The sequence below is a fragment of the Natrix helvetica genome (assembly GCF_964273705.1).
Source record: "Natrix helvetica genome assembly, chromosome: 1".
Taxonomy (NCBI): Eukaryota; Metazoa; Chordata; class Lepidosauria; order Squamata; family Natricidae; genus Natrix; species Natrix helvetica.
This window is the reverse complement of record NC_138548.1, coordinates 175896295-175923487: the sequence shown is the minus strand read 5'-3', so window position 1 is coordinate 175923487 and position 27193 is coordinate 175896295. Positions and strand designations below refer to the sequence as shown.

Here is a 27193-nt window from a genome sequence, read left to right as displayed (position 1 = left end):
ATTCATATGGAGAGAAAGGGGCCAGGAGATATTTTCTTAATATGCCTCATAGAGGTAAGAACCTTTTGATACTACAGATGTAACTCTTAAGTTATCAAAGGTAAACATATACTCATATAGCACAGTACAGGAGGAGCTGATTTTTCTCCATAGAATCATTGAGGTAAAAGAGACCTTAGACATAATTCAGAAAAATTCTTACTTCTCGCAGGATCCATAATGCTGGATACAACAATCCCTGAAAGATATTAGCCCCCTGCCTGTCCTAGAAGTACCTACAACTTATAATAGTCGACTACCTCTTGGAAGACATAACATTTAAAAGACTTTCTGGTCCTGCTATGAATCCATAACTGTACGCATGGGAGATAATGCCCTAATCTTGTCAAGTTTCAGAATTGGATCTTGAGGGCAGCAGAAAGGAAGTTTGAAGATTCCCTGTGTCCTAAGTCTCCCTGGTCTGCTGCCAGACTCCTGCATGCTAAATAAATTTCATCAGGATTTTTTTCACTAAAAAGTGGGGGGGAAAGGATTTTCTCATTGGCAGATTGTTGCATCAGAGGCATCTCAAAATCATCAGACTGTTTCCAGATGAAATATTCTAGGTTAAGGTAGAAGGCATAGAGAATGGCTTTGTCATGGTCTCAGCCTCTGAATAGGAAGAAGCTTCCTGTGAAATGCCAGTCTCAGGAGACATCAAGTCAAGAATCACATGAGGCTGTTCAAATACATCTAGACAAGTGGAACAGTCAGAGGAGAATGACATAAGGTCTCCCACCTTCCACCACCAGTCAAGTAGAAATCAGAGCAGAGGGTTCTTGACCAAGCAAAGGAGTAATTTTTTTTTGATTAATGCCAGGTGCGTCTGCAACTCTGATTTAAAAGCTTTGGCCCTTGTTCCTTTACTGGAAACAAGAGTCTGATCTCCTTTTCTGGTGTGTTTTTTCCTGTGATTCTGCTTGTGATTCCGGAAACCTGATCTTTGGACTGACTGGCAAACCTGACTTGGCTCTCTGAACTTTAGACTGCATTTTGACTGTTCTTCTGCATTCCCCTGTTGAAAGTAAAAACATTAAGGCAAGCTTCCACTTTTTTTCAGAGAATCTGTTTTATTTTGCATTCCTTACTGTTATTTCTTCAGCCATGAGTAAATTGCTAATCTCCATAGCAACCATGTTTAAGTGTGTAATTGAAAACTGAAGCAGGACAAGCTTTGACAGATAGAAGGAAGACCCACAGCAATCAGATAAATGGGACTTAATGGCATTTGTTTCTTAGTCTGGTTTATTTTGTTGGGCTGACAGTTAATGACATTGTATGCTGAAAATAGCCATGGACTGTTAGAGCCTCTAAAATATCAATACTGATGGAATTTGTTTTCTGAACTCTTGATCGTTTTTCTTAATATTAAAAAAAATGGCTACCATAAAATACTGATTTACACAAGATTGTTTTTATATTCAAAGTAACAGAACAGAATAACAGAATTGGAAGGGGCCTTGGAGGTCTTCTAATCCAACCCCCTTCTCAAGCAGGAAACCCTATACTATTTCAGACAAATTGTTGTTTTTTAAAACTCCTAGTGTTGGAGTACCCACAACTCCAAGTACTTTCAAATACTTGCTGCTCTTTTGTAAAAAAGGATTGAGTTGCTTTAATTTTATAAATGCTAGCAAGCCTTAACAATCAAACCATGGGTTAATGTGTACCACTTAATTAACAATAATCAGCTTTGTCTTATTTCAGCTTCTTTAAACATTATTTACATATTGCAGTCATGAAACTGTAATTTTCTTATAACCATTGTTCAAGCAGCTTTGTTTATATCTTTGCTAATGATCCCTGGAAAAAAAACTATTTGCAGGTAACATAAAACACAAAAATCTTAACTGTTTTGATAAAAACCCTCATTGATCCTCATAAATAAAATCTTGCTAAATTGTTTTCAGTCTATCAACTAAAATTGTTGTGAACAACTTGTAATCTTTATTCAATATCAGACTATAATTTCTTGTTTAAGTCAAACCTCTCCCTCTTTGGATATGTTGGCCTCTTTCTAACTCTTTAGCATCTTTCTTCCCTGTAGAATTGAGTTCATTGTGTTTTGTAAAAGTTCATCCTCAAAACATTTATAATAAGAATCTGATAATCCATCTGGTGCAGGCAGCATTCCTAGTTTAATCTTCTTTATAGCATCAGAAATTTACTTCATTGTTATAGGTCCATTCATTAATCCCTCTCTGTTCCTCTGTAATCCTTGGTAAATTTTGTTTCTTTAAATATTCATCTAGTTTCTCTAGAGAGATGTCACTTCCTTTAACAAATTGGAACAATAATGACATATTTTTGCATGGCCACACTGTCCATTAATATTTGGAGCAGCATAGTAAAGAAAAAGCTGCATTGAGGGCAATATGCTGATTCTGTAAACCGCTTAGAGAGGGCTGTAAAGCGCTATGAAGTAGTCTATCAGTCTAAGTGCTATTGCTATTGTAAGTTCAAGCAATCACCAGATGAATATCATTACCAAGAACTACCTGTATTATTTATAATTCAAATGTCTAAGTTCACGCAACTCAGTGGTGGGATTCTACTGTTCGGGCATACCAGTAGCTCCGAAGTTCTGCTAAGAGTGTACTGGTTCGCTCCGACCTTCAGGTGGGCCTACCCGCCTTCCCCCAGGTTATACTTACCTATATTTCCTTGTTTTTTACCCCAGCTGATCGGAGCGGCAGAGTAGATTGCTGCGCCTCAGCTGTTTTCCTGTGAACTGCATACATGCGTGTAGCATGCATCAGTCATGTTAGGCACATGCTCAGCAAACCGGTTGTTAAACCGGTAGGATGCCACCCCTGATACAACTCATCAAAGAGGAATTGATGTTGTATGCATATAAAAGAAGGGAAGGGGAAAAAAACAGCAGTGGGGAGGACTTGGTTAGAAGGACACGCTGTTGTTTGCAAGGTGAATTTATTGTTCAGGTTTCTCCAAAGAGAGTGCAAGTTAATACCTGCTTCTGTGGGAAGAATCCGCAGTTGCATTTGCATCTGAATAGGCAAATAGAGGATTGCACTGTTCAAATTACAAATCCAGATTTACTATAGAAAACAAGCTGCTTTCTGAAATAATTTCATACTGGCCTTAAAACAATAAGGCGAAAGAACCTGCTACTGTGTTATTGGTCTGGTGAGATTATTGGAGGCTATAAACTCAGCCATGTTTTCCTGGGAATAAACCACACCAAATTGAGTGAGACTTGCATCTGAGTAATCTTATAGGAAGCAACTTTTTCAGCTATTCTCATTTCTGAATGCTCAGACAGGGGGGGGGGGAATGCAACTGATGCCTTTAGTTAATTTTAAAGTCAAGGGACAAGAGAATCTATTCATATTAAATTTGAAACTAATAGAAATTGAATGAGCCCACAATAGCTTTCCCAGAATTGGGGTAGTTTCTCTACCTAACATAAGGAAAATTAAATGGATTTCTATCCCCTCTGAAGACGCTTTCTGTAAGACCGAAGAGGCAAGAGGTTTGTGGGGATGGGCCAGATTGCTCCATGGGAGGCAGATTGATTTAATCCTAAATATGCTGACAGGCTATGTCCATACTTACATGTTAGCTTTAAATTTTAAATTCTTCTTTACTATGGAAAGAGTATTCAGTTTTCTACATGGTTTATAGTGACGTTCTTAGCTTATTTGGTGGCAAAGCTGCAGAGCCAGTATTAATTGGCAGAGTGAAAGTGTCAACTTGGGTATGCTGAATGTCTGGTATTCTCCAGTCAGCTTTTGTAGACAAAATGAAGGATAGAGGCACCATCTTTTCTTTTTCCCACGTAGCACAGTATATCAGGCTGACCATACAAACCTCAGTTTTACTTTGTAGTAATACATAAAGAGATCTTTCTGAATTGTATCTGCAGCAGCAACTGGAATGAAAAATTGATACCTATGGTTAATCAAGGAACATACTACTGAAAAAAATATTATTTCGTATCCTCTACAGAAAGTTTTGTCAAATCTTCCACTTGTTATTGTGCAAATAGCCTACTCCATCCTGCAGTGCTGACATAAAGTCATAAAACAAAAAAATGTACTTATTTTTCAGGGATGTGGAAAAGTTTAGATAACTCTGGTTAAATTGTATTTTTCAGGCAGTTCCTAACTGAGCAAAGCTGATGCAGCCTCTGTATGATATAAAGATAAACATGATATCTGTCTCCTGAACTGAACGCATACTTATTCTTTACATGCAGTTCTTTATAGATTTGAAATAAGAAAATTGTGAATGTGGTGGGTGCACAATTTTGGGTATCCTTCCAATCACACTTTCTAACACTTCCTTTGGCCGAAATGGCAGCTTTCCTGTGAAGAGTTAAGAACCTCTGATTTTTTCCCACTCATTCAGAAACAGTCAATGGCTTCCTTGCCTGCATGACTGAGATCTGGAGGCCATTCATCTTCCTTTCCAATAAGTACTTCAAGAGTTAATTTGAGGGTATGCTGTGGATTGTTTATATGCTGAAATAATCATCTCTCTTCAGCTACAATTTCTTCACAATCTGTAGAACATTAGCTTCTAGGATATGTTGATAAATTGAATCCATTCTTCCTCCTAACTGTGTGACATCTCCTATGCCAGTCATTATCAAAACAAATCCCAAAACATAAAACAGAATATCTCCTGTATTTCACAATTATTATGGAGTCTTTTCCTCAAATCTTCACCTTTTTCTTCCAAATGTATCTAGTGTAGATACGTCCAAGGCAGCAATCCCCAACCTTTTCGGCTTGGTGGACCAGCGGGGGGTGGGGGGTAGTTCCATGTGAGAGATGGGTGGGCATGCTCACACACGCAGCTCTATTTATACGAGCAGTGGATGCACACCGCTCACCCAAATGAATCTTCGCAAACAACTGCACACGCCTGCCACTCAGACAAGCAAAGTTGCATGCACATGTGTGCTCGGCCCGCTTGTGTGGCCTGATTCTGAACAGACCATGGCACAATAGTGGGACACAGCCTGGGAGTTGGGAACCCCTGGTCCAAGAGATTTATCATCAGTACAAAACACTTTGTTCCAAAATATTTCAGGTTTATCAATTTCCTTTTACATTTTTAGACAGCTGTTTTTTAAACTTTTTTTCTCTTAGGACTCCTTTCCATATATATAGCTGTGGGCTTGAAGATGGCAGGTGAGATCCTGCTGAAACATTGCAAAGACAATCTCAACCTTACATGGGAAAAGACCCGAATACAACAAAACCAGCATATATATATATATATATATATATATATATATATATATATATATATATGTATGTATGTATGTATGTATGTATGTATGTATGTATGTATGTATGTATGTATGTATGTATGTATGTATGTATGTTATATTTGTACTGATAAATAAATAAAGGGAGACTAGTATAGATCTATTTCGAGCTAATTAGCTCTTATCAGCTGGCCATACCCTTACTGGGATTTGAACCCAGTATATATATATATCCCCAAAAGAGCTATTGTTTGTACGGGACATATTTAAAAATATTTACTACATTAAAAATTAAAATGGATACATTTGTTGTCAGTACCACTTCTCACAATTGATAGAATTTTAGTACTTTAGTACTATTATTTGTTAACATAGGTGGGTAAATAGGCTGGTAAATAATTTTGATGTCACAAACCTCTGAGAGGATCATGAGGGACCCCAGAGCTCCTCATGCTATAAGAAAACAGTGCTTTAGAGTATAATGCTTGTAGCTAGGTTGGAGAACAGGTTTCTTTCTGACAGCTATTCCATGCAGTCATTTGTAGTACTAGCATTGTTGTATTGTGGACAAATTCTAGAGGCATGTCAGTTAAACTTTCCAGAACATTTGTAGTCATCTGTCCAGTTTGGGGGCAGTTCTAATAAAGATTTTTGCCTTGATTCAGTGGCTCCATGTAATTTCCATTTCTTAATAGTCTTTTTCGCAGTTGAAATTGCTAGTTGAAAGGATTAAGGTGTTTTTTATAAAGCTCCCCTGCCTTGTAAATTATCTTCGTTTCCAGATGCTGAAACTGTTGCTTAGAAAGCTGTTGTTGAAAATAGACAGAACCACAGTCATAAGTTGCAAGGGTCAGAGTTTTTCTTCACCTATGGAATTGTCTTTATCTGATTGACTGTAGGCCTAATGAATGAATCAACGTTTGGGGGATGTACTAACAACATTGCAGTAAAATAAAACAAAGTGGCATTGAATCAACTGGAAGAATATCAAGGCTTCTACATTTGACATATTCACTGTAGTCTTATTTTGAATCTGTACACAAGCGCACATATATAGTAACTATGCCCTCAAAATTGTAGAAAGGTGTTAAATTTATACCACGTAGAAGTGGTATTCTATTTGTGATCACTTAGAATTTGTTGAAACAAATATTATGATTATAAGTACTTAAACCTGTGCATACCTCTTGTGTTATTACTAGATATTTTTAGTCTTCAGTGAAGAGTCCTATTTGTGAAGTCACATCCCAACTGTTGAACTGTCACTTCGTTATCTCTTTGAAAAGCACCGCTGCATAGCCCGCCCGCCCGCCCCATGTTATAACGTTCTCTTGCACCTGTTCATTGCATAAGATTAATAAGTGGAGAGTGATAAAAGGAAGTAACACTTTTTCCTTCAAAATCCAAACATAAGGTAATTGCTTATGTGTCAAAAATGACACAACTTAGATAAACCTGTTTTTTTACAGCAAGAGACATTTTGTCACGAGGCTTTGAGATTTCTCTGTTCCATATAAATTTGGCTATATAGAGCGAAGGATGGGGGAAGAGAGAAAAATACTTACCTCAATAAGGCAAAAATAATTCCTTCCTATCTAATAAGTACAGTGAGAGTTTGGTATTTGAAGATGAGCTGTCAAACATAATATAACTACAAAGTGATTAATGTTGAAATAATCATAATCTGAAGCATTACTCTATGAATAATTACAAAACTGTGCCATAAAGAAATAGCCATGGTCTTTCCTAATGTGATTATCATATGGGAAACCAAGGCCTTGGTCTAATAATTAGAATATATTGCCTGCAGAAGGACCAATTTGTCAAGGTTTTGGGCTGAAATAAAAATGCTGAATCTCTAAAATTGCAATTTGATACATATGTTAGGGATCAAAATCCTTTGATTTCAACATGACCTGACAGGTTTCTGGGAAATCCAAGAGTTGGCAATGGCTACATATCTGAAGGTCCCCAGATTAAAGGAAGTTGATAAAGAAGTAGAGAATACGATTCTGTGTAGCATCCAAGAAGCCCCATTCAACACATTACAGGTTCAGGGTACATTTGAGAAACTTGTGGTAAAATTATGATAAGGGAAATTCATCTTGGGGTGCGTCAACTGAGCCTTTTTTTTTTTTCATTCTAACTTAGTTGCACATCGTAAAATGTTTTCTCCAATATTTACAGCACTTCTTTGCTTTTTGGTAGATGTTAATTCTGAAGAAAAGAGCTTCAGAAATAAATAAGTATTTAATAAATCTTTATTATAGTCCTAGAACAGTGTAATGAGGGTAGGTAGAGACCATTTAAAAGCATAGAAGATACATGAGAGTCTACATTTTTTTTTTTGAAAAGCTGTAAGATGTATATGTATTAAACTAGAAAGTATAGATTCAAAATCAAGAGGCTGAAAGAATCTTAAAGAAGGGGTAAGAGCATTAGATGGGTTTAGGGGAATATAAAGGTTAGTATGTGGAAGAGTATATCAAATTACAGAGCACTCTAATGTAGCAAACAAGGGGCTCATTAAGTCTAGTTTATGGCAAATGTCATCATTCTCCAACAAATTTTGAGCAGTGCTGTGCAGGAGCTGGTAACATTTTATGTTGTAGAATAGTTGATATCTGAAATAAGCAGGAAAGTGTAAAAATATCCAAAGTGCCCTGGGTATTTATGCAATAACGGTGAGATGAGGTTAGTACAAATGTATTTACTAGATTTAGAAGGCGTCCACCTCCGGAATTACTCTGGGCAGCTTACCCTGGAAAAAAAAACATTAAAAAAAACATTTATGTCTGGACAGACTAAGTAGCAGCCAATCTCTGACCGCCTTACTTCAAACCTAAACGAACCTCTAGGGAGATATAACTCCACAGAGCACAGAGCAGGCATTATAGCAGGGAAGGCATGCTTGCCAGATCTTGATTAGATGGTATTGCTTGGTTGAGGAGACCCAAGACTCTTTGATTGAATCGGAGAGGCAGAATTCATTGGAGCTTGGCAAATCACCTGGCCCTATTCTAGGTTTAAAGATTTAAAGATACAAGGTTGCTCTGTGAGTCAACCAGTCGGTGATGTTAAGCAGCAGTTGACTCTCCAGTTAGCAGCCTAACCATGTCCAAAAGACTGAGGTGGATTTCATTCCAGTGGCCCTTGATATAGAATTTGGTAAATAGCAATAGCACTTAGACTTCATAGTGCTTTACACCATTTCTAAGCAGGTTACAGAGTCAGCATATTGCCCCTAACAACCTGGGTCCTCATTTTACCAACCTTGGAAGGATGGAAGGCTGAGTCAACCTTGACTTATTTATAGTCCCATTGTATACCTCCTGGCAAACATTTTATCCCGGGATAGTTTTTAGGGGTAGTTTTAATGTATTTTTTAAATTTTAAATTAAACTTTAACTATTATTGTACAGTATATTATATTACCTCCTCCAGCCACAACTTCACCTATTTTATATTTATGTATTATTGTGTTTTAAATATGACTGTACACCGCCCCGAGTCCCTTCTGGGAGAGGGCGCGGTATAGAAATTAAATAAAAGTTAAAGTTAAAGTTGAGCCTGGTGAGAATTGAGCTGATGGCAGTCCACAAATGTAGCCTGCAATACTGCATTCTAACCACTGCGCCACCACAGCAGATATGTGCTGCCATTCTGCCTTCTTAATTTTATCTAAAGTATTTTGAACCCCCTCAAAATGTCCATATCCTCCAGCTTATAGGTATGTTAATCTAGAGTTGACTCCATAGTGAGTCAGATAGCATATAAACTTAATAAATATACAGAATAATCAAATAAATAAATAAATACAGCTAAATGTTACTGCAAATGCATATTTATTTTTTTATCACATTTATATGGATGCCCATCACACAAAGAGCAACTCTGGGCAGTATACAACAATCATTGAAAATTTTACAAATCTGTAAAAACAATAATTATAACCGTGTTAAAAATAATTACTAAAATAAAAACCACACACTGCACAGAGTTAATAAACCAGCCAACACTTAGACTTCACCAAAACAACTTTTTTAAAAAGCCACTTGAAGGATTAGAGGTGCATGGGAATAAAGAGTAGAGTTTTAAAATAGAATAGAATAGATAAAATTTGAATTGAGATAAAAGCAAATCAAATGAATTAAACCTAGTTATGAATGAAGATGAATATACATGTCCCATGATAATGTTGCAGGATCCAATCTGGGTCATTCACCAGGGCTGGTGAGCTTTTGAACTCGTGATGGAGCCCATCTTCAGGGAATTTCTCTCTAGCAGAGTGTTTGCTGTTCTGTGTGTGTGGTATTTATGGGTACCCATAATCATTTGTTACAAGATGCCTGTGCAACAGGGTGGGGAGAGAAATGAAGAAACATGGTACAAGACCAATCACATGGTCTGCGATACATCAAAAACATTTCAGAAGCTGTAGAACACAGCTTCTGGCATCTGCAAGTAGGCATCTCGCACCACTCAGAGGCTACCATACGAAGACAAATTATGCATTGTAAAGATCACTTTGAGGTGGGAGATACTTCCAATGTAATCTAGCGAATCCCCTGCATGGATTGCTCCTGTGATTATGTAGGACAGGTAGGGAGAAATCTAACCAGATTGCAAGAACACAAGGGAGCGGTCAAATGAGACCCGAACTTATTGGTAGTGTCACACTGCCCTGAACAAGGACATACATTAAATTTTGCAGCTACTAAGATTGTTGGATGAGCAGGCACAAAAACAGCCAGGGAGGTGATTGAAGCCTGGGAAACGGACAGTGCTGATTTATCACCAGCTTATCAAGTACTTAGAAGGCAAAGGCTTGGCAGCACAAGCCAATCACTTAATAGCCAGCCATCAACACCCCAATCTAAAAAGTCGCATACAACAGGCACATATAAATACCACACATCGATCAGCACACACTCTGCTGGAGAGAAGTTCCCTGAAGATGGGCTCTAGCATGAGTCCAAAAGCTATGAAGACAAAGTTTCTAGTCCCGCTGATAGACCCAGATTGGATCCTAAACCTAGTTATAATGTGTGTGTTGACTCGTAGTTTTAAAAATGTGAAAAATTGTACCTCCATTTGAATTTCAGACAGATAATCTGAAGGAACACAAAAATGGGCCTAGGGAGCTAGGTTTGCAACTGTATGTTGCCTATTCTTGGCCTACAGTTCTGTATGAACTGCAATTTTGCTTGCTCTCACGATAAACCTAGAAAGATGATCAGATACAAGGAATCTGGGCTATCACCTTCAGATTCAGTGAAAACTACCAACCAAATGGGGTGCTTCAGAGGTGTTGAATATGATATGCAGGGGGGGAAACAAATAACAAGGGAAACATAGCCTTTGGGGGTTGGTCTATACATGTTACACTTGGATACCATGCTTATTCCAAAGTAAATTGCTGACCAGACTAAATGTTTCTCCAGGATGAACAACATTTGTCTCAAATTAGCTAAATACACTTTATTATACTTCCATAATAAATGTGTAGTTAAATGAGAATTGACATTCTCTCTCTCTCTCTCTCTCTCTCTCTCTCTCTCTCTCTCTCTCTCTCTCTCTCTCTCTCTCTCTCTCTCTCTCTCTCTCTCTCTCTCTTTCTCTCTCTCTCTCTTTCTCTCTCTCTCCAATGCTTTTGGATTACATTTAAGGAACATAATCATCAATTGTTTGCTTTTCTGAAATTATATCATTGTTCCAAACATTCCTTCAAAATTTAAACAAACCCAATCTTATGTATGCATTAAATCAAGTGTCTATTTCTATCATATTCATACTTTTGAAGCATCCGTTTGTTCTTTTTTATTTTTGAATTGGTTCCACATGAAGTTCATATACAATTCATCCACATTGCCATGTGCATGGATTGAACATGAAGCTTCATATAGCATATGCTGGTTTTTCTAAAATACTCTTTTACAGCCCTCTCTAAACGTTTACCTTGCCCCCAACAATCTGAGTCTTCATTTTACCTACCTCTGAAGGATGAAAGGTTGAGTCAACCTGAGTCAAAATCATATTTTTGTCTTTACTTTCTATTAACATGTGCTTTTTTGAATGTAATTTCTATACAGAATTTTGTGTAATGTTTGTAAATTTGTACTCACTTTTTACATTAGCCTGCAAAACTCTTAAGAACTGTAAAAACCAAAAGATATATTGTATGAGCTCATATATTAGTTTGGACAATGGAAGTTAGCTTATACTAAAATATAAATAAAATGAGCAAAACTGAAAGGCCAAATTATTTTGTGTGATAAGTCCCCTTGTCAATAAGCTTCTTATCATGCATATTTTTTTCATTTATAAATCTTGGGCTATTAATGACTTTTTCTGCTTGCATTATCTAATTTGGGGTAAAGGCAGAGGCTTCTTTCAGTGCTAACTAAGAGCTAATAAAAAAAGACCACTTTTCTCAGAAGCCTCTGTGGGCCACAGTTCTGCAAAGTGGTTAAGCTAATATTTAATTAATAGTATACATCCCAGCATTTAGAGGAATGACTTGTTAATTATTTGGTTAGCGTCAAAGACTCACACACCTAGATTGAGGTTATTTTCATTGTTATTATTTTTGCTATTGCTACTTTGCAACGCGGATAAATCACTATGAGTTTTGGATGCAGGAGGTGTCCCTAAGCAATTAGTGAGGAGGCAGCAGAATTGGCCATTTCTGTACCATATGAAATAATATGAGAATTTCAATATTGCAAAGAATTGCAAATAAGCTTCTTATCATGCATATTTTTTTCATTTATAAATCATATTTTCCCCATTTAAAGACTACTTTGCATTAAGTGCAAAAGTGTAGTATTGCTGTTGTATTTTCTTCCTCTTCCTCCTCCTCTTCCTTTTCCTCCTCCCTCCGCCTCTTCTTCCTCCTCCACCTCTCCTCCTCCTCCTCTCTTAGTAATGCATTTACAGACAGATCTTCTTGTTCACAGAAAATGCAAACAAACTGGAAGAAAGTGCCAGGGGAATCTACATTCCGTGTCCAGAACATTATAATGGTTTCTGCATGCATGGAAAATGTGAGCATTCTGCTAATATGCTGGAGCCATCTTGCAGGTAACCTTTTCTTCAAACTGATCACCTGAACAAGAACACCTGATTTAAAAAACCTCTTTTTTTCAATGTAGAAAAAAAGACAATAATTGCTGAACCCTCCTCTACTCTAGATCTAAATTATGTACAGACATACCTAATGTACGTAGCCAAGTTGCACTGAATTATGCAGCAGCATTAATCTGTTTATAAAAGCATTCCTGCAATGTCTGTCAATACATTCCTAACTAAAAAGGCATAACAGAGCATAGGCTGGCCCAGTGGGTATTTGTTGTTGATTTTTAGCACATGGCCAACAGCTTTTGTCCCAGGAAATCCCACAGTGAGCAAAAGTCAAGAACTATGTCAACATCAATTTCTCCATGTGGGAAAATTGCTAAAGACAGAAGATTTGCACTGATGAGGGTTGAAATAAGGTTAGTTTCAGAAAGGAGCAATGCATTGCATGTAATGGAGTTTAAATCAGTCTTGTCTTCTCTTACTTAATAGGAAAGTTTGAGGGCAAGCAGGAAAGTAGATTGTTGGCTTTCCAGCCCCCTAAATTGCCAGACATAGGACTTTGGAGCCCCTCAGAGGAACTCCAAGGTATAGAAAAAAAATCAATGAGAAATATAGGAAGTCCCTTTTGGGCAAGGAATATCCAAGGAAAACTAGATTAGGCAGCATGTAGACAGTCCTTCAGACAACTCCAACAAAGAGGTTGGACGGAGGTCCTGCTTGGCCATCTTTATAGGAAATGTTCCTGTTAGGCACCATAGACATAGAAATATTGAAAGTTTGCTATAGATAGGAAGTAACTACTATTGCTCTCTGTGATGCCTCTCTGATGGATGTGGATACCATGGGTAGCAGCTACTCTCTGCTGCTTCTTTGCTTCACTGGAGTATTCAGAAAGATATCAGTTGTGTATTAGTTCCTTCTTCTGGCACGCCACCCCAGGTCTCCCCAGCATTTCCCATCTGAAAGGATGGGATATAGCTGCTGTGGGTTCCAAATAAATTAATGCCAACTGCTTCCATGCCTGGCTTGTGGGCTTCTCCAAGGCTTCTTGTAGGCCAGTTGTAGAACAGAATCCGTTACAGACTTCGATGACTCTGATTCTATTACTGATTCAACAGAATTCCAAGTTGCCTTTTTCACTCTCATCCAGCATATGGAGCAATGAAGCATCGTCCTCTTAAAAAAATGTTAAAAAGCTAGATCAAGAGCCAAAATGGATGTACTATGATGGCATTAGTTCTACTTTGTGTAAAAACAGATTTGCCTCAGATATTTATTTATTCATTCATTCATTCATTCATTTTCCTTCCATTTATAGAATGCTGTAATTCAAATATAATTCCCAAGAATTAATATAACTAGACTTAACATTTAAAATTTCTGCAATCAATTATGAATAAAACATCCACAGCAAACATAGCAAACTCAACAAAGGAAGCAATGATAATGAGCTAATCAATGGCATATAAACACCTCCTGTTAATCACACGCAACCAATTCAATGCATGCAGTATGTTGAAGGCTGAGCAAGAGTCCAGATTTATAAGCAAAAGATGCACATGTCTCAGGGTGGAAGAACTCTCATTCTTTTAAAATAACTCCCTAGGTCGATTACTTTCACTTTGAACCAGCATCGGAGCTCAGCTGAGAGAAAAAGCATGTGGAGAGATTATGGTTAAGTACAGTACATTGCAGGCAAGGAAGAAATCTGTACTGGTCTCACAGGGATCTCTTCCAGGGACGACTTCTACCTATGTACAATAGAAGTAGATCCACATTTAAGCCCAGGGCTCTTCTATGGTCACATTCAGTCTATGCTAATGCTAGAGGGAATGGCCTAACTGTTGACTCTTTGTAAATCACAGAGTCCCATTGATGCTACTACTCACAGCTATGGAACAAGCTATTCAAAGGCTTAAGACAGCTTTCCAGGTCTTTCCAAGGTCTTTGGGATATGCCTGGTTCCAGTGGAGATAGTTTCTGGGTATGACCATGCATTCCAGAATGTGCAAATTAGAAATAGCTAGAAGTCATAATGATGTGTTGAACAGCAGGCCTTATTTTTACCCCTGGCTAGAGATGGCTTCATCCAGAACAGATTAACAGTGTGGTTGGATTAATATTCTCCTTTCCTTTAAGGTGCCAATGCAATATCAACTTTGTCCTGGATTATTTGATTTAAATAGAAGTATGAATCCCTGCAATAAATAAAGTAATTTAATAACAAGTAATAACAATTAACTGGCCAACTTCCTTCAAATATAGACTTTTCTGATGTGGTGGACTTCTAAAATCCTTAACCATTGTGGCCTTTAAATAAGAATTGAAACCCAGCACATATGAAAGCCAACATGGGGAACGGTGACCTAAAACCAACTAATCTCTTCAAGAAGTCATTTCTTTTAATGTTTAAGTTAGCCTATATTGAGATGGGCAGTTACCTCTAACTACAAAAATCAATTTCTTCTGTTGAAAGATATAACTGGATATTTACTTATTTATTACTTATTTATTAATTTTTCGTGTCATCCATCTTCCCTACAGGGTGATTCTGGGGGTACTTATAAGTTATTAGAAAGCCCTCAGAAAGCTATTACACCAAGCACGCCCAACAACTGTCTCTTGATTCGGTTATCAAACTTCTCTCTTTCACCTTCTCTTCTGTTTGAAGCTGAATTAATCTCTGCAGACAAAGGAATGAAGGAATATGTGCTTTCTCATTGTAGATGTGATGCGGGCTACACTGGACAACACTGTGAAAAGAAAGACTACAGCGTTCTGTATGTGGTTCCAGGCCCAGTTCGATTTCAGTATGTCTTAATAGCAGCAGTGATTGGAACAATCCAGATTGCAATCATCTGCATTGTCGTTCTCTGCATTACAAGGTTAGTCACAGTATCATCTTTTTATGACATTCTTCTAGAATGTGACATCTCCGTGTAGAAAAGCCAGCATGCAGGTATCATGTATTCCCTCCTTTGGCCAAATCTAGTGTTTCTCAACCTTGGCAAATTTAAGATGGGTGGACTTCAACTCTCAGAATTCCCCAGACAGACATGCAGGCAGAGGAATTCTGGGAATTGAAGTCCGCCCATCTTAAAATTGCCAAGGTTAAGAAACAGCGGTCTAATCAATAACTAAATAGAAGCTGAGAAGCAATATTAATTACAGATAATCTTTTCCTATTTTCAATGTTTTGGATTGGCTCATGTACAGTATTACTCCCGAATTACTTAGAACAAAGTAAGAACATCAGGAAGGTTTTTTCCCTGAGATGTTCAGCTTAGGGCAAGGCACTAGAGGCAATCATATAAAACTGTGAAAATTAAATGTCCATATATATCTTAGTCTTTGAATTATAAACCAACCTTCTCGGAGCCCTATTTTAAAAATACATTAACCTTTGAAAAATGAGTTGATTTTCATTTAGATCAGTGATTTTTTTTCTAAGTCATGCTCTAGGGAATCCTTGATTTCTTTGGAAATGTTCATGGCTGTAGCAAGCTTCCCTGAAAGTCTCCTAGTCTATAAATGTACCAGTCTTTCAATACAATGTTCATTTGCCATAGGCATCCTGCTAGCTCTAGGCAGTCTTTCTCACTTTTTGCAACTGTGGACCACTCAGAAAATGCAAGAGGGCCCAATTAAACATCTCCCTCTAAGTTTTCATCTTTAGATGAAAGCCCTTAGAAACATGCCTTTTGGCGAATAATAAGGAATGTTGTTTTCTGCCCAGTAAAGACTGAGATTCTGTAGTAGAATCTTCTCCACCAACTATGATCTGATCATGAATTTTAATGTGATCCAGAGGGCTCCATTTGTTCATGCCTTACCACAACTGACATGGCTGAGATGCTCCAGACCCCATCCATCAAAAAATGTCATCTTGTGAGACCTAGGAGTCACACCTTCTCTATTTTAGAACTTGCCATATGGACAGCATCTCCCCAGAAATCATGCTGTCCTTGATCTTTCTGGCCTTCACAAGATTTTGAAGACTTGGATGTTCCCTCACACTTGGGTTGAGAAGATGACATAGCCCTGCTAGTGGATTAGTTTGTTCTGATTGGGATTTGGACATAGATTGAAAATGGAATATTTTAGACTCCCGCATATGTTATCTTTATTGACTATCATTATTATAATCTATGTTCTATTTTGGTGTTCTTAATTATCATGTGCTGCCCTGTGTGCTCATTTTTGTGAGATTAGGAGCTAGCTAGTCAGGCAGGTTGGTTGGTTGCTTGGTTGGTTGCTTGGTTGGTTGGTTGCTTGGTTGGTTGCTTGGTTAGTTAGTTAGTTAGTTAGTTAGTTAGTTAGTTAGTTAGTTAGTTATAGGGGCTACCAAAAAAGGAAAGGGGCATGTTTGGGGAGGTTTCTAACAATCACATAACATATATGGGGACTGGGAAGATGGAGCTGCTTTAGACAATTCAGAAATATTCTGTGTGGAGAGATGAGGATTATAATGCATAAAGATGATTTTCAAATACTAGAATGGAATTTATCATTGAAATGGTTCCTCCAAATGCATTCTTCTAAATTCAAAATCTTTGAAACACTGTTCCTCTATTGATCAATAATTAATTTTCAGTACCAAATTTCATTAAAAAAAAGTCAGTTGGTTAAAATTACAAGAGCCTCAGTGGCACAGTGGTTAGAGTGCAGTACTGCAGGCTACTTCTGCTGACTGCTGGCAGTTCAAATCTCACTGGCTCAAGGTTGATTCAGCCTTCCATCCTTCCGAGGTGGGTAAAATGAGGACCCAGATTGTTGGGGCAAAATGCTGACTCTAAACTGCTTAGAGAGGGCTATAAATGCACTATGAAGCAATATATAAGTCTAAGTGCTAGTGTTATATCAGACTAGAAGCTAGGAGATGGTGAGTCGCATCTTAGGCATGAAGCCAGCTGGACCAGTTCCTCCCAGCCCTGAGAAGCAGGCAATGGCAAACAACTTCCAAACAAATCCTTGCCAAGAAAACTGCAGGAATTTGTCCAGGCAGTCTCCAGAATTCAAACACACACACACCTCAAAAAATGTGTACAACCACTTAGAGAAGAAAAGTTTCTGTTTCTTCCAGCTTCACAATTTCTTCAGGCTTTTTTCCAAACATCAGAGAGTGATTCAAGTTTCCTGCAACTACTCCTATAAATCATATGCCTTTAAAATAAAAAACCTTTTTCCAACAAATGAGAAACAGAAAAAGACAACACATATATAGAAAGTGAAAAAGAAGCTCCACTATATCTTAAGCATCTACATCTCACATTCAGATCAAGAAAAGATACAAAACAATTCATAAATCCTTTCCCAACCTAAAGGCATAATAGAAAAATGTATGCTGAATCTTGGAATGGTTGTCGACCAAGCTACGCCTATCAATTCTTCCCTCAAGAGTAGACCCTCTCCTACCAAAAAAAAGGCAATGTATTATATTAAAGTGAGCTTTAGGAAACACAAAAATAACAGCCAAAAATGCAGCGTACATAAAAGGATGGAGATGGGAAAGGAACTGCTAAACTGAAAAATGGCACTGCCTCTTGTTCTTTAAGTAATCTTCCTTCTAGCTTACAAACTCTGCCAGGGTAGGCCATAAAGCAAGCTACCGGTTTGCTTAAAAGATTAAAATATATATACATATATTAGATGAACACATTTTGGGGGTATTTTTAGATTACATGTTCATTAAAAACTTGCATGTGGCTTTTCAAAATCACATCTACTCAAACGTGTCGTTGATAGCCATTTATACATTAAAATCAAACATCAGTCCCCAAATCACAAAAATGTGCAAATGCAAACTATTGGTATTCAAGATAGTGTATGCTAAGATGCCAACAAGATATAGGAACAGGGTATTTCTTTTTCAAGGGATAGATCTCTTCGAGCAACAACTTCCAGAAACATTATGCTCACGAATAATGTTTGTCTGACTTGGCCATTGGGACGATCATGTTAGAAGGTGCCATTTCTTATCAGAGCCAGTTGCCATTCAGGAAATTGCTACAGAATTTCTTACCCTATAAATCTTACATAATGTATATTATATCATCTTGGCACTGGCATGTATTTTACTTTTCTCCTAGGAAGGAAGGAGGTGGGAGGAAGAATCAGGACATAAAGCTAAATAAATAAATATTAAGATATAATGTTGTGTTATCTTATAATGTTCTAAGTGAGGACCATTTGTATCTCCCAAATATGGCCATCGGAGTTCAACTGACTATGTGTCTGAAAAGTTGCAGTGTGCATTCCCATCCTTTTGAGCATTAAATGCATGGAAACTGTAAAAAAATAAATCCCTAAAATAGAATTTTCACTGTTTTTTTAAAAAACGAACCTGACAAAACCAGGTGAACTCTAGCATAAATGCAGCTGCCTAGGGGATTGTGAAATTAAAAATGTCCACAGATGATCTCTAGTTGAGCTGCAAAAAATCACGTATTGTCTATTGATGTGTCCATATATTTCAGGTTTTCTTCTTGAATATACTTTCTACATGGCCCTTAAGTAGGATCCATGTGTACAAAGTGATATATTTTATGGGCTTTCGGCTTTTTTGACTCAGCACTTTATTTTTATATGGCTACCTCATTCCACTCCTTCTAAACCAACTATTAAATAAAACAGGATATCTGGGGATTTCTTTCTCTAGATCCCATAAAGGGGAAGGAGACCCAAAACAATGGAATTAATTAATTAATCAATATTTTAAAACACGGAAGGAGGTGAGAAGAAATTCAGAGCTATGTTTACTGCTTGACTCAAGGCTTTGTTAGTAGCAGAGAAGGTGGGAGATAAAGGTTTGGGGAGGAAGGCAAATGATAGGAGAGTTGTGATACAAACCCTACCTCTTTTATAAGTGCATCATGACACCGTGCATACACACACACACACTTATATAAGGAGCAGTGCCGCAGTGCTCATTTCAACATCTTGATGGAACAGTTATTCTGTGAACATCTCTGATGGAAGACACATTCTTTGTTCACGTTTCTTATTCTCCCCTTCTTCCCCTCCCCTTCTGGTGCCTGGATATAAATGTGCACACAAGTTAAGTCATTAGCTACAACAGCCCCAAGATTGATATACCATATGCAAGACCTCTTGAGGAAACAAGAGGATTTTGGATTGTGTGGGTCCATGGTTTCTTTCCACCTGCTACCTTTGCACGTCTTATAAAGCCACCTGACACAACACTGAGTCCGGGTCGTGTATAGAATAAAAAATGCTACAAAGCCTAAAAACAAACAATGAGTGAAGATAACAGTCACCATGATAGGGGAGAAGGCATACTCTGTACATTAGATGAGCCACCCTGATTGTGAAGGAATGGAAGTTTCCCTTCCACCTTCGATTGAGGTGCGGATTGCCAGCCCTTCCAAGAAGCATATCTCTTGATAAGAAATAAAACCCGATAACATGTTCTAATGAAAACAAACTTTAATATGAAATAAAAATAAAACCTTATTATCTAAACCTTACATTTTGGCAAGAGCAATTGTCGCCCACCTCCTCCGGTAGATGAACAAAAGATCAGAAGTATTTGGAATGTGTGTGAGCAGGCGCAGTAAATCACTTGCTGATAAGACCTGTGACCTGCACAGTAAATCTTCAGCGCAGCTAGCAAACAATTAACGCAGTGACACTGATCTGGTCCAGAGCTTGGAGAAGTGGTGATGGGAAACTGATTTTCAGAGATTGTCAATAGAAAAAGGACCTACACTTCCTAGGTACCATCAGATTAGACTACTTAGTGGATGGGACATGAAGTACCCACTTCTCTAATGGATCTTATGGGCTAGGCAGAAATGATGGGAAAGAGCCAGCACATGAGACAAATAGGTCCAATACCAGATGACTCTATGCAGATGTAATGAATGGCAAACAATGACTGCCATGTCCACTATCATCATCACAATCCCTTTTATATGTTCTCAGATGTCCTTGTCTTTTTCCAATCATGCTTTATGCATCTCTTTTGTTGTTTCATCTCCTGAAGCACCTCAGCAAACCAGGGAATCCAATAGGAGTAAAGAAAGGGGGAATATTTACACAGGAATGTTCCAATGTTCCCAGCAGAAGATACCTAAGGCCTCCATCAAACTGTCTACCAGACTTACAGGACAAAGCCCAAGCACCCTCTGAAACCCATATAGAACTAATAATTGTCCATGGGTGATTTCTATGGCAGCCAAAGCAGAAAATAATGAGAACAAAGATTTTTGTCATCACAAGACAACTTTTTCCTTCCTCCAAAGTAGGCTAAATGAAGTTCAGAAGTACTTCCAGATAAATATGCCAAAGGTTACAAATCTAGCTCTGTTTATTTAGAATTTAAGTCCCATTGGTCACGATGTAACTGATGAGCTGCATAGATTCAACTATAAGCATCAGCAACTTCCCCAAACCTATTTAGACTATAATATAAATATTCATAAACTGAGTACTGAAGTTATAGTAGAGGTTCAGATAATTAAAGAACATAAAATTCATTTTTCTGTTGACAAACAAAAATCAAAACAAAAACTAAACATGCAGCATTCAGACTAAAAAACAATGAACATTGAAGCAAGACGAGAGAGAGAGAGAGAGAGAGAGAGAGAGAGAGAGAGAGAGAGAGAGAGAGAGAGAGAGAGAGAGAGAGAGAGAGAGAGAGAGAGAGAGAGAGAGAGAGAGAGAGAGAGAGAGAGAGAGAGAGAGAGAGAGAGAGAGAGAGAGAGGGAAGCCCATGAATATAAAGGGCTGTTAAAATAATTCAACTTTGCAAAGGTCACCATATAGCCGCATTGCACAAGCAAAACTTCCCTCCAAATCCACTCCTCCAAACATCACAAAGGCACAGCATCACAATTTAATGACTGCTCATATACAAAGGAGACATTTCTATCTGGAGAGCACAAACCTTCTATTATGTATCGCAAAACGTGTGTGACATTAAAGAAAAATATCCATATTCAATATTTCTATCAAAGTAGCAATTGTTTGGAAACGGAATAATCTGGTAGGAAAAGCATTGTTAAAAACATTGGTAGGAAAAAAAGAGCAAACCTGAAACAAATGCATTTCAAAGCTTTTTGCTCTTGTTCTAGAGTATCAACCCAACTATCATTGATCTGCTTAAAGATGTATTTTAGTTTTTCAATGGTTTATGATAATGAATGTAGCTACTAATATCAGGAATTGAATCCGTTTCTTATGATGCATCGATTTATATGCCTTAAGAAATATAGACAATAAACCAAGGCATAACAGGGTTCATTGTGAATAGGTAACTTTTCTCAGCAACTCCAAATCTCTCAACTACAAAGTATACATTACCACCAAAGGTGATAATATATGCTAACCCTTAATATAACCTACAAAGGTTACAATTTATGTAGTGTAATTTTAACAGGGTGCTGCATACATATTCTTTTCAGGATCAATTCCTGATGACTTCTTAAAATCAATTTAAAAGGACTTACATGGTATACAGATTTTTTAATTACATTCATTAAGTTCAAACTCCAAATCATTCTCTAAGAAGATTGTCTATTTGAGAACCTGTGAGGCTTAATATAAGCAAATGTTTTTGTAAAGAGAGATTCACAAAGTTTAAAGGAAGTAGATACAGGTGAAACTCGAAAAATTAGAATATGGTGCAAAAGTTCTTTTATTTCAGTAATGCAACTTAAAAGGTGAAACTAATATATGAGATAAGACTCATTACATGCAAAGCAAGGTAGTTCAAGCCGTGATTTGTCATAATTGTGATGATTATGGCTTACAGCTCATGAAAACCCCAAATCCACAATCTCAGGAAATTAGAATATTGTGAAAAGGGTACAATATTCTAGGCTCAAAAGTGTCCCACTCCAATCAGCTAATTAAGCCATAACACCTGCAAAGGATTCCTGAGCCTTTAAATGGTCTCTCTGTCTGGTTCAGTAGGAATCACAATCATGGGAAAGACTGCTGACCTGACAGTTGTGCAGAAAACCATCATTGACACCCTCCATAAGGAGGGAAAGCCTCAAAAGGTAATTGCAAAAGAAGCTGGATGTTCCCAAAGTGCTGTATCAAAGCACATTAATAGAAAGTTATGTGGAAGGGAAAAGTGTGGAAGAAAAAGGTGCACAAGCAGCAGGGATGACCGCAGTCTGGAGAGGATTGTCAGGAAAAGGCCATTCAAAAGTGTTGAGGACTTTCACAAGGAGTGGACTGAGGCTGGAGTCAGTGCATCAAGAGCCACCACACACAGACGGTTCCTGGACATGGGCTTCAAATTTGAAATTCATTTGGAAACCAAGGACCCAGAGTATGGAGGAACAATGGTGAGGCACACACTGCAAGATGCTTGAAGTCCAGTGTGAAGTTTCCACAGTCTATGTTGATTTGAGGAGCCATGTCACCTGCTGGTGTTGGCCCACTGTGCTTCATTAAGCCTAGGGTCAACGCAGCTGTCTACCAGGAGATTTTGGAGCACTTCATGCTTCCTTCCACAGACGAGCTTTATGGGGATGCTGACTTCATTTTCCAGCAGGACTTGACACATGGCCACACTGCCAAAAGCACCAAAACCTGGTTCAATGACCATGGGATTACTGTGCTTGATTGGGCAGCAAACTCGCCTTACCTGAACCCCATAGAGAATCTATGGGGCATTGCCAAGAGAAAGATGAGAGACATGAGACCGAACAATGCAGAAGAGCTGAAGGCCGCTATTGAAGCATCCTGGTCTTCCATAACACCTCAGCAGTGTCACAGGCTGATAGCTTCCATGCCACGCTGCATTGAGGCAGTAATTGCTGCAAAAGGGGCCCAAACCAAGTACTGAGTACATATGCATGCTTATACTTTTCAGAGGTTTGATATTGTTCTATGTACAATCCTTGTTTTATTGATTGCATGTAATATTCTAATTTTCTGAGATGGTGGATTTGGGGTTTTCATGAGCTGTAAGCCATAATCATCACAATTATTAAAAATCATGGCTTGAACTATCTTGCTTTGCATGTAATGAATCTTATCTCATATATTAGTTTCACCTTTTAAGTTGCATTACTGAAATAAATGAACTTTTGCACGATATTCTAATTTTTCGAGTTTCACCTGTATATACCAGGAACTAAGCCACAATCTAGATTTGAAGATAAATAGATGCTCCACAATGCATCTATGTGAGCATGAACTTCCTTGTTGGGGACTTTCTTGAACTATATGCATCTTTGCTTGGGATTGCATAGCACAGCTATCTGAACCTTAGAAAGGGCACTATTTCTTGAAGAACATGCCCACAGGTGTTCTCCGAGCATTTTTGCACACTTGTCTTTTCCCTATTAATGTCTATGGAGGTTCCCGGCTCATCTAGATTATGGTTGTCCCAAAGATGCTTTTCAAAAGGCAACTCAAGATTTTTGGGTTTTTTTTAAAGTAAAATGTTTTCGGGGGGGGGGGAGCTAAGAAAGTCCAATTGCTTTTTAAAAGCACCTTTGGATTTTCCCCTTTAAGTTCCAATCACTGCATAATCTCACCATTTAAAATGTTGCTAAAGGTTATAAGTAGATGTTTTAGAGAGGCATTGGACTGAAGGTGGGCAAGGAATAGGACAAGGAAAAAAAGATCAGGGACCAGTGTTTGTTTCTGTTCTTTTTCAGATTTCTGAAGTAAGAAATGAGTATCTGAGATAATAAGTACTAATTTCTTAATATTAAGGAAAAATTGCTTTACCGTACCTAAGAATCTAATGTTATCTTGATTTATACCCACTATTACTTGAATTCCTTATCATGAGTTAATTTAAAATTCATAATTATATTAATTGAATTCATAATTAATAATTGAATAACATTTTAGATTCAGTATGCTTCAGCCTCCATCATGCTTTTACTTACATTTAGTGATTTGACCAATCATTTAAAAAAAAATAGCACATTTTTATTTATTTATTTTATGACAAAAACTTATTTTATTGACACAACATCCCATTCCAACAACTCAGGACACCTATGAAGGGAAAATTCTTTGGAATATATGAAATGAAGTAGCAAAGGAAGAAACTGGCAGTGCTTGAAACAAAAATAGATTTTAGGGAGATAGATTTTGGGGATTTCATGGATTCTCCCAATCCATGATAATGGAAAACGATGCCATGACTTATGCCATTTCAATCCTTCACAGAAGAAGACTGTAATTATTTTTCTTGGATGGTGGGATTTGATGGTTGGTCCTGGTGGCATTTCAAAAGACTAGGGTCTGTGATGCATTTATAACATCTAGCTCTTCTCAGAAGCTGAAAATAACAAATGCCATACAATATTGCCCTGTAAACATGGAATACAAGAGCTTCTTTCGACACCTATAATTCTTAATCTCTAAAGTTGCTGTTTTACTCCTCCAGCAGATGATCCGATGATTAAAAGTCTGTACAGTTTACACTGCACTGCTTGGACATTGTTACAGTTTTTATCAATTGCATGTGGGAGAACAACCTGCTGGTTTATTATTGGCATTGACAAATTAAAGCTAATGTGAGGATGATCTTTATTCCTCTTTCATATTCCCCAAGCTGCCTAAAAACGAAGACATGTGTGTTCTCCATGGCTTTCTGTACATCCCTTTTTCAGCGGTTACAAAGCCGATATTTCTTAAGGAAGAGATATAAACTGGGGCTGAGAAACCAGACCTTTCTTACGTGCAATCCAGCTCCTAGGAGGAATGGCTTGGCATTTCCAAGCTCCAAAATTAAAGCTGAGTCCCCAGGGTAAGCAGGAGGTTGCCTTTCTCTGTTGCTGTGCAGTCAAGAGAAGATGAGCTAGAGTGACAGGTAGAATCTCCAGTTGCCCTTAAATAGCTGCAATTCTCAGCTGTCATTTAGCAAAGCAAATTTCATGCCTTTTTCCCTCTCTTTTTTTCTCCTCCCTTCTCTTCCCCTGCTGCTTTCAGGAAATGTCCCAGGAGCAACAGAATTCACAGGCAAAAGCAAAACACAGGGCACTACAGTTCAGACAACACAACGAGAGCATCGACCAGGTTAATTTAAAAAAAAAAAAAGAGCGCATGTTTCCACAATGGCAAAAGTAAACTGCAGACAGCTTGGACTTACAAAATACAGTATTATAGACAAAAGTTCTACACATGTTGCCTTGCATTTGTGGTAATCGACACCAATGAAAACAGAACGAAACATGTACTACAGCTATATTTGATTATGTATGGATATATTTGAAATAGTATACATTGTCTTGATGTTTTTTCTGTAATGTAAATAAACTATTTATATCACACAATATAGTTTTTCTTTTTCATGTATTTGTTATATATAATAAATACTCAGTGATGAGAAAAAAAACCCTACTTTTTTGGCTCTCTTAAATTTGCTGTATCCTAACCACTGCATTCTCTTTTCAAGCTGCTTCTATTTCACAGGTACACATCTAGCTCATAAATAATATACACACATATGCTCACCCTTTGATGGACTTGTTGGTAGGTTCCTCTTGTTAACCATTTCAAAGGTTTTTTGCATAGAGCTCCTTTTCTGATTTTTTTTAGGAAGTCTCACATTTCCCTGGCCAAATGTCCATTAAATCTGTCTCCCATTTTATGTTTGTGAAAAGACACCCATCTGGTCTCCATCCCCCAGATTTCCAACAATCTGCCACTAATCTTTCCATCATCCAGCCCTGCTGTGTTCTTCCCACCCTTCAGCCCCGTCTTCCTACAGCACACTGTCAAACTTTATAATGCTTCCTTCCCCTCCTGTCAAAATGCTCACCCCCTCAACCTTCCCAGTTCATCAGATTTTCATTTGAAAATCATTTTTGTACATCAGTCATCTTTTTAGCATCTTCTCACACCCCCTGAATTTCCCTTATGAACCCTTACTTGAAAACCTTTACCTTAAGGCTTCTTTTTTTTTTTTAATCCTTTCCAATCCGATGGAATATTGGAAGTAATTTATGTGCAAGAGCTCAGGACTTCCAACTCTCTGTCCATCAACAGGGCAACATTCCAAAAGTGAAACAGAACGTGGGAGAAGACAATGGAAGAAAAATCAAGTCTGAAAATAGCATGGATTTGGCCACAGGCTGTAGAGAAAATGTGCTATAAATGTGCTCCCTGTCCCTTGCATCCTTTTGAGAGAAATATGGCTCAGAATATTGGTGTCTCCTTCATTCTAACCACCCACAATGCCTTCCTTCTTGATCATGTGAACTTTTTAAACTCTATGACTTTCCCCAAATAGAAATTCTCCATTTCTTAATCAGAATCGGAGGGAAGGGGACAGCAATTTTGTCAGTGATAGGAATGCTCCATTCAACTTGAGTACTTTGATGCAGATGTCCTCTGCAGTAGTCTAATTCAATGTTGTCTAATTAGTCTGTGTCAAAATTATTCTGCTTAAGTTTTGGGCAGAAATAAAAATGTTTCCCTTCACTTCTCCATCCCTCACACCCTAGTTTTTAATGTTTTGATTCAAAGTTCTTGCTGCCCATTTCTTCACTGGGCTACTGCTGTTTAGTTACTACCAGTGGTGGGATTCAAATTTTTTTACTACTGGTTCTGTGGGTGTGGATTTTGGAGCGTGGCATGGCTTGGTGAGCATGACAGGGGAAGGATACTGTAAAATCTCCATTCCCTCTTGATCATCTGGAACTCGGGAGGCAGAGAAAAGATGGGGGCAGGGCCAGTCAGAGGTGGTATTTACTGGTTCTCTGAACTACTCAAAATTTCCACTATTGGTTGTCCAGAACTTGTCAGAACCTGTTGAATACCACCTCTGGTTACTACCTGTTCTTTATTCATTAGATGCAAATCCTGCCTTGCTGGAGACAAAGCACATGGTGC

At 37.9% G+C, this 27193-nt stretch overlaps 1 protein-coding gene across 1 annotated transcript in view; it reads left to right on the top strand.

The window, feature by feature from the left end:
* The window catches only part of TMEFF2 (transmembrane protein with EGF like and two follistatin like domains 2), a 298149-nt gene extending 272469 nt beyond the window's left edge, over positions 1-25680 (top strand). Inside the window, exons 8-10 of the mRNA XM_081951663.1 lie at positions 12238-12361; positions 15085-15243; positions 25289-25680. Coding sequence (XP_081807789.1) covers positions 12238-12361; positions 15085-15243; positions 25289-25385 — 380 coding nt within the window. The 3' untranslated portion in view covers positions 25386-25680. The remainder of the gene's footprint in view (positions 1-12237; positions 12362-15084; positions 15244-25288) is intronic.
* Positions 25681-27193: the final 1513 nt, after the last annotated feature.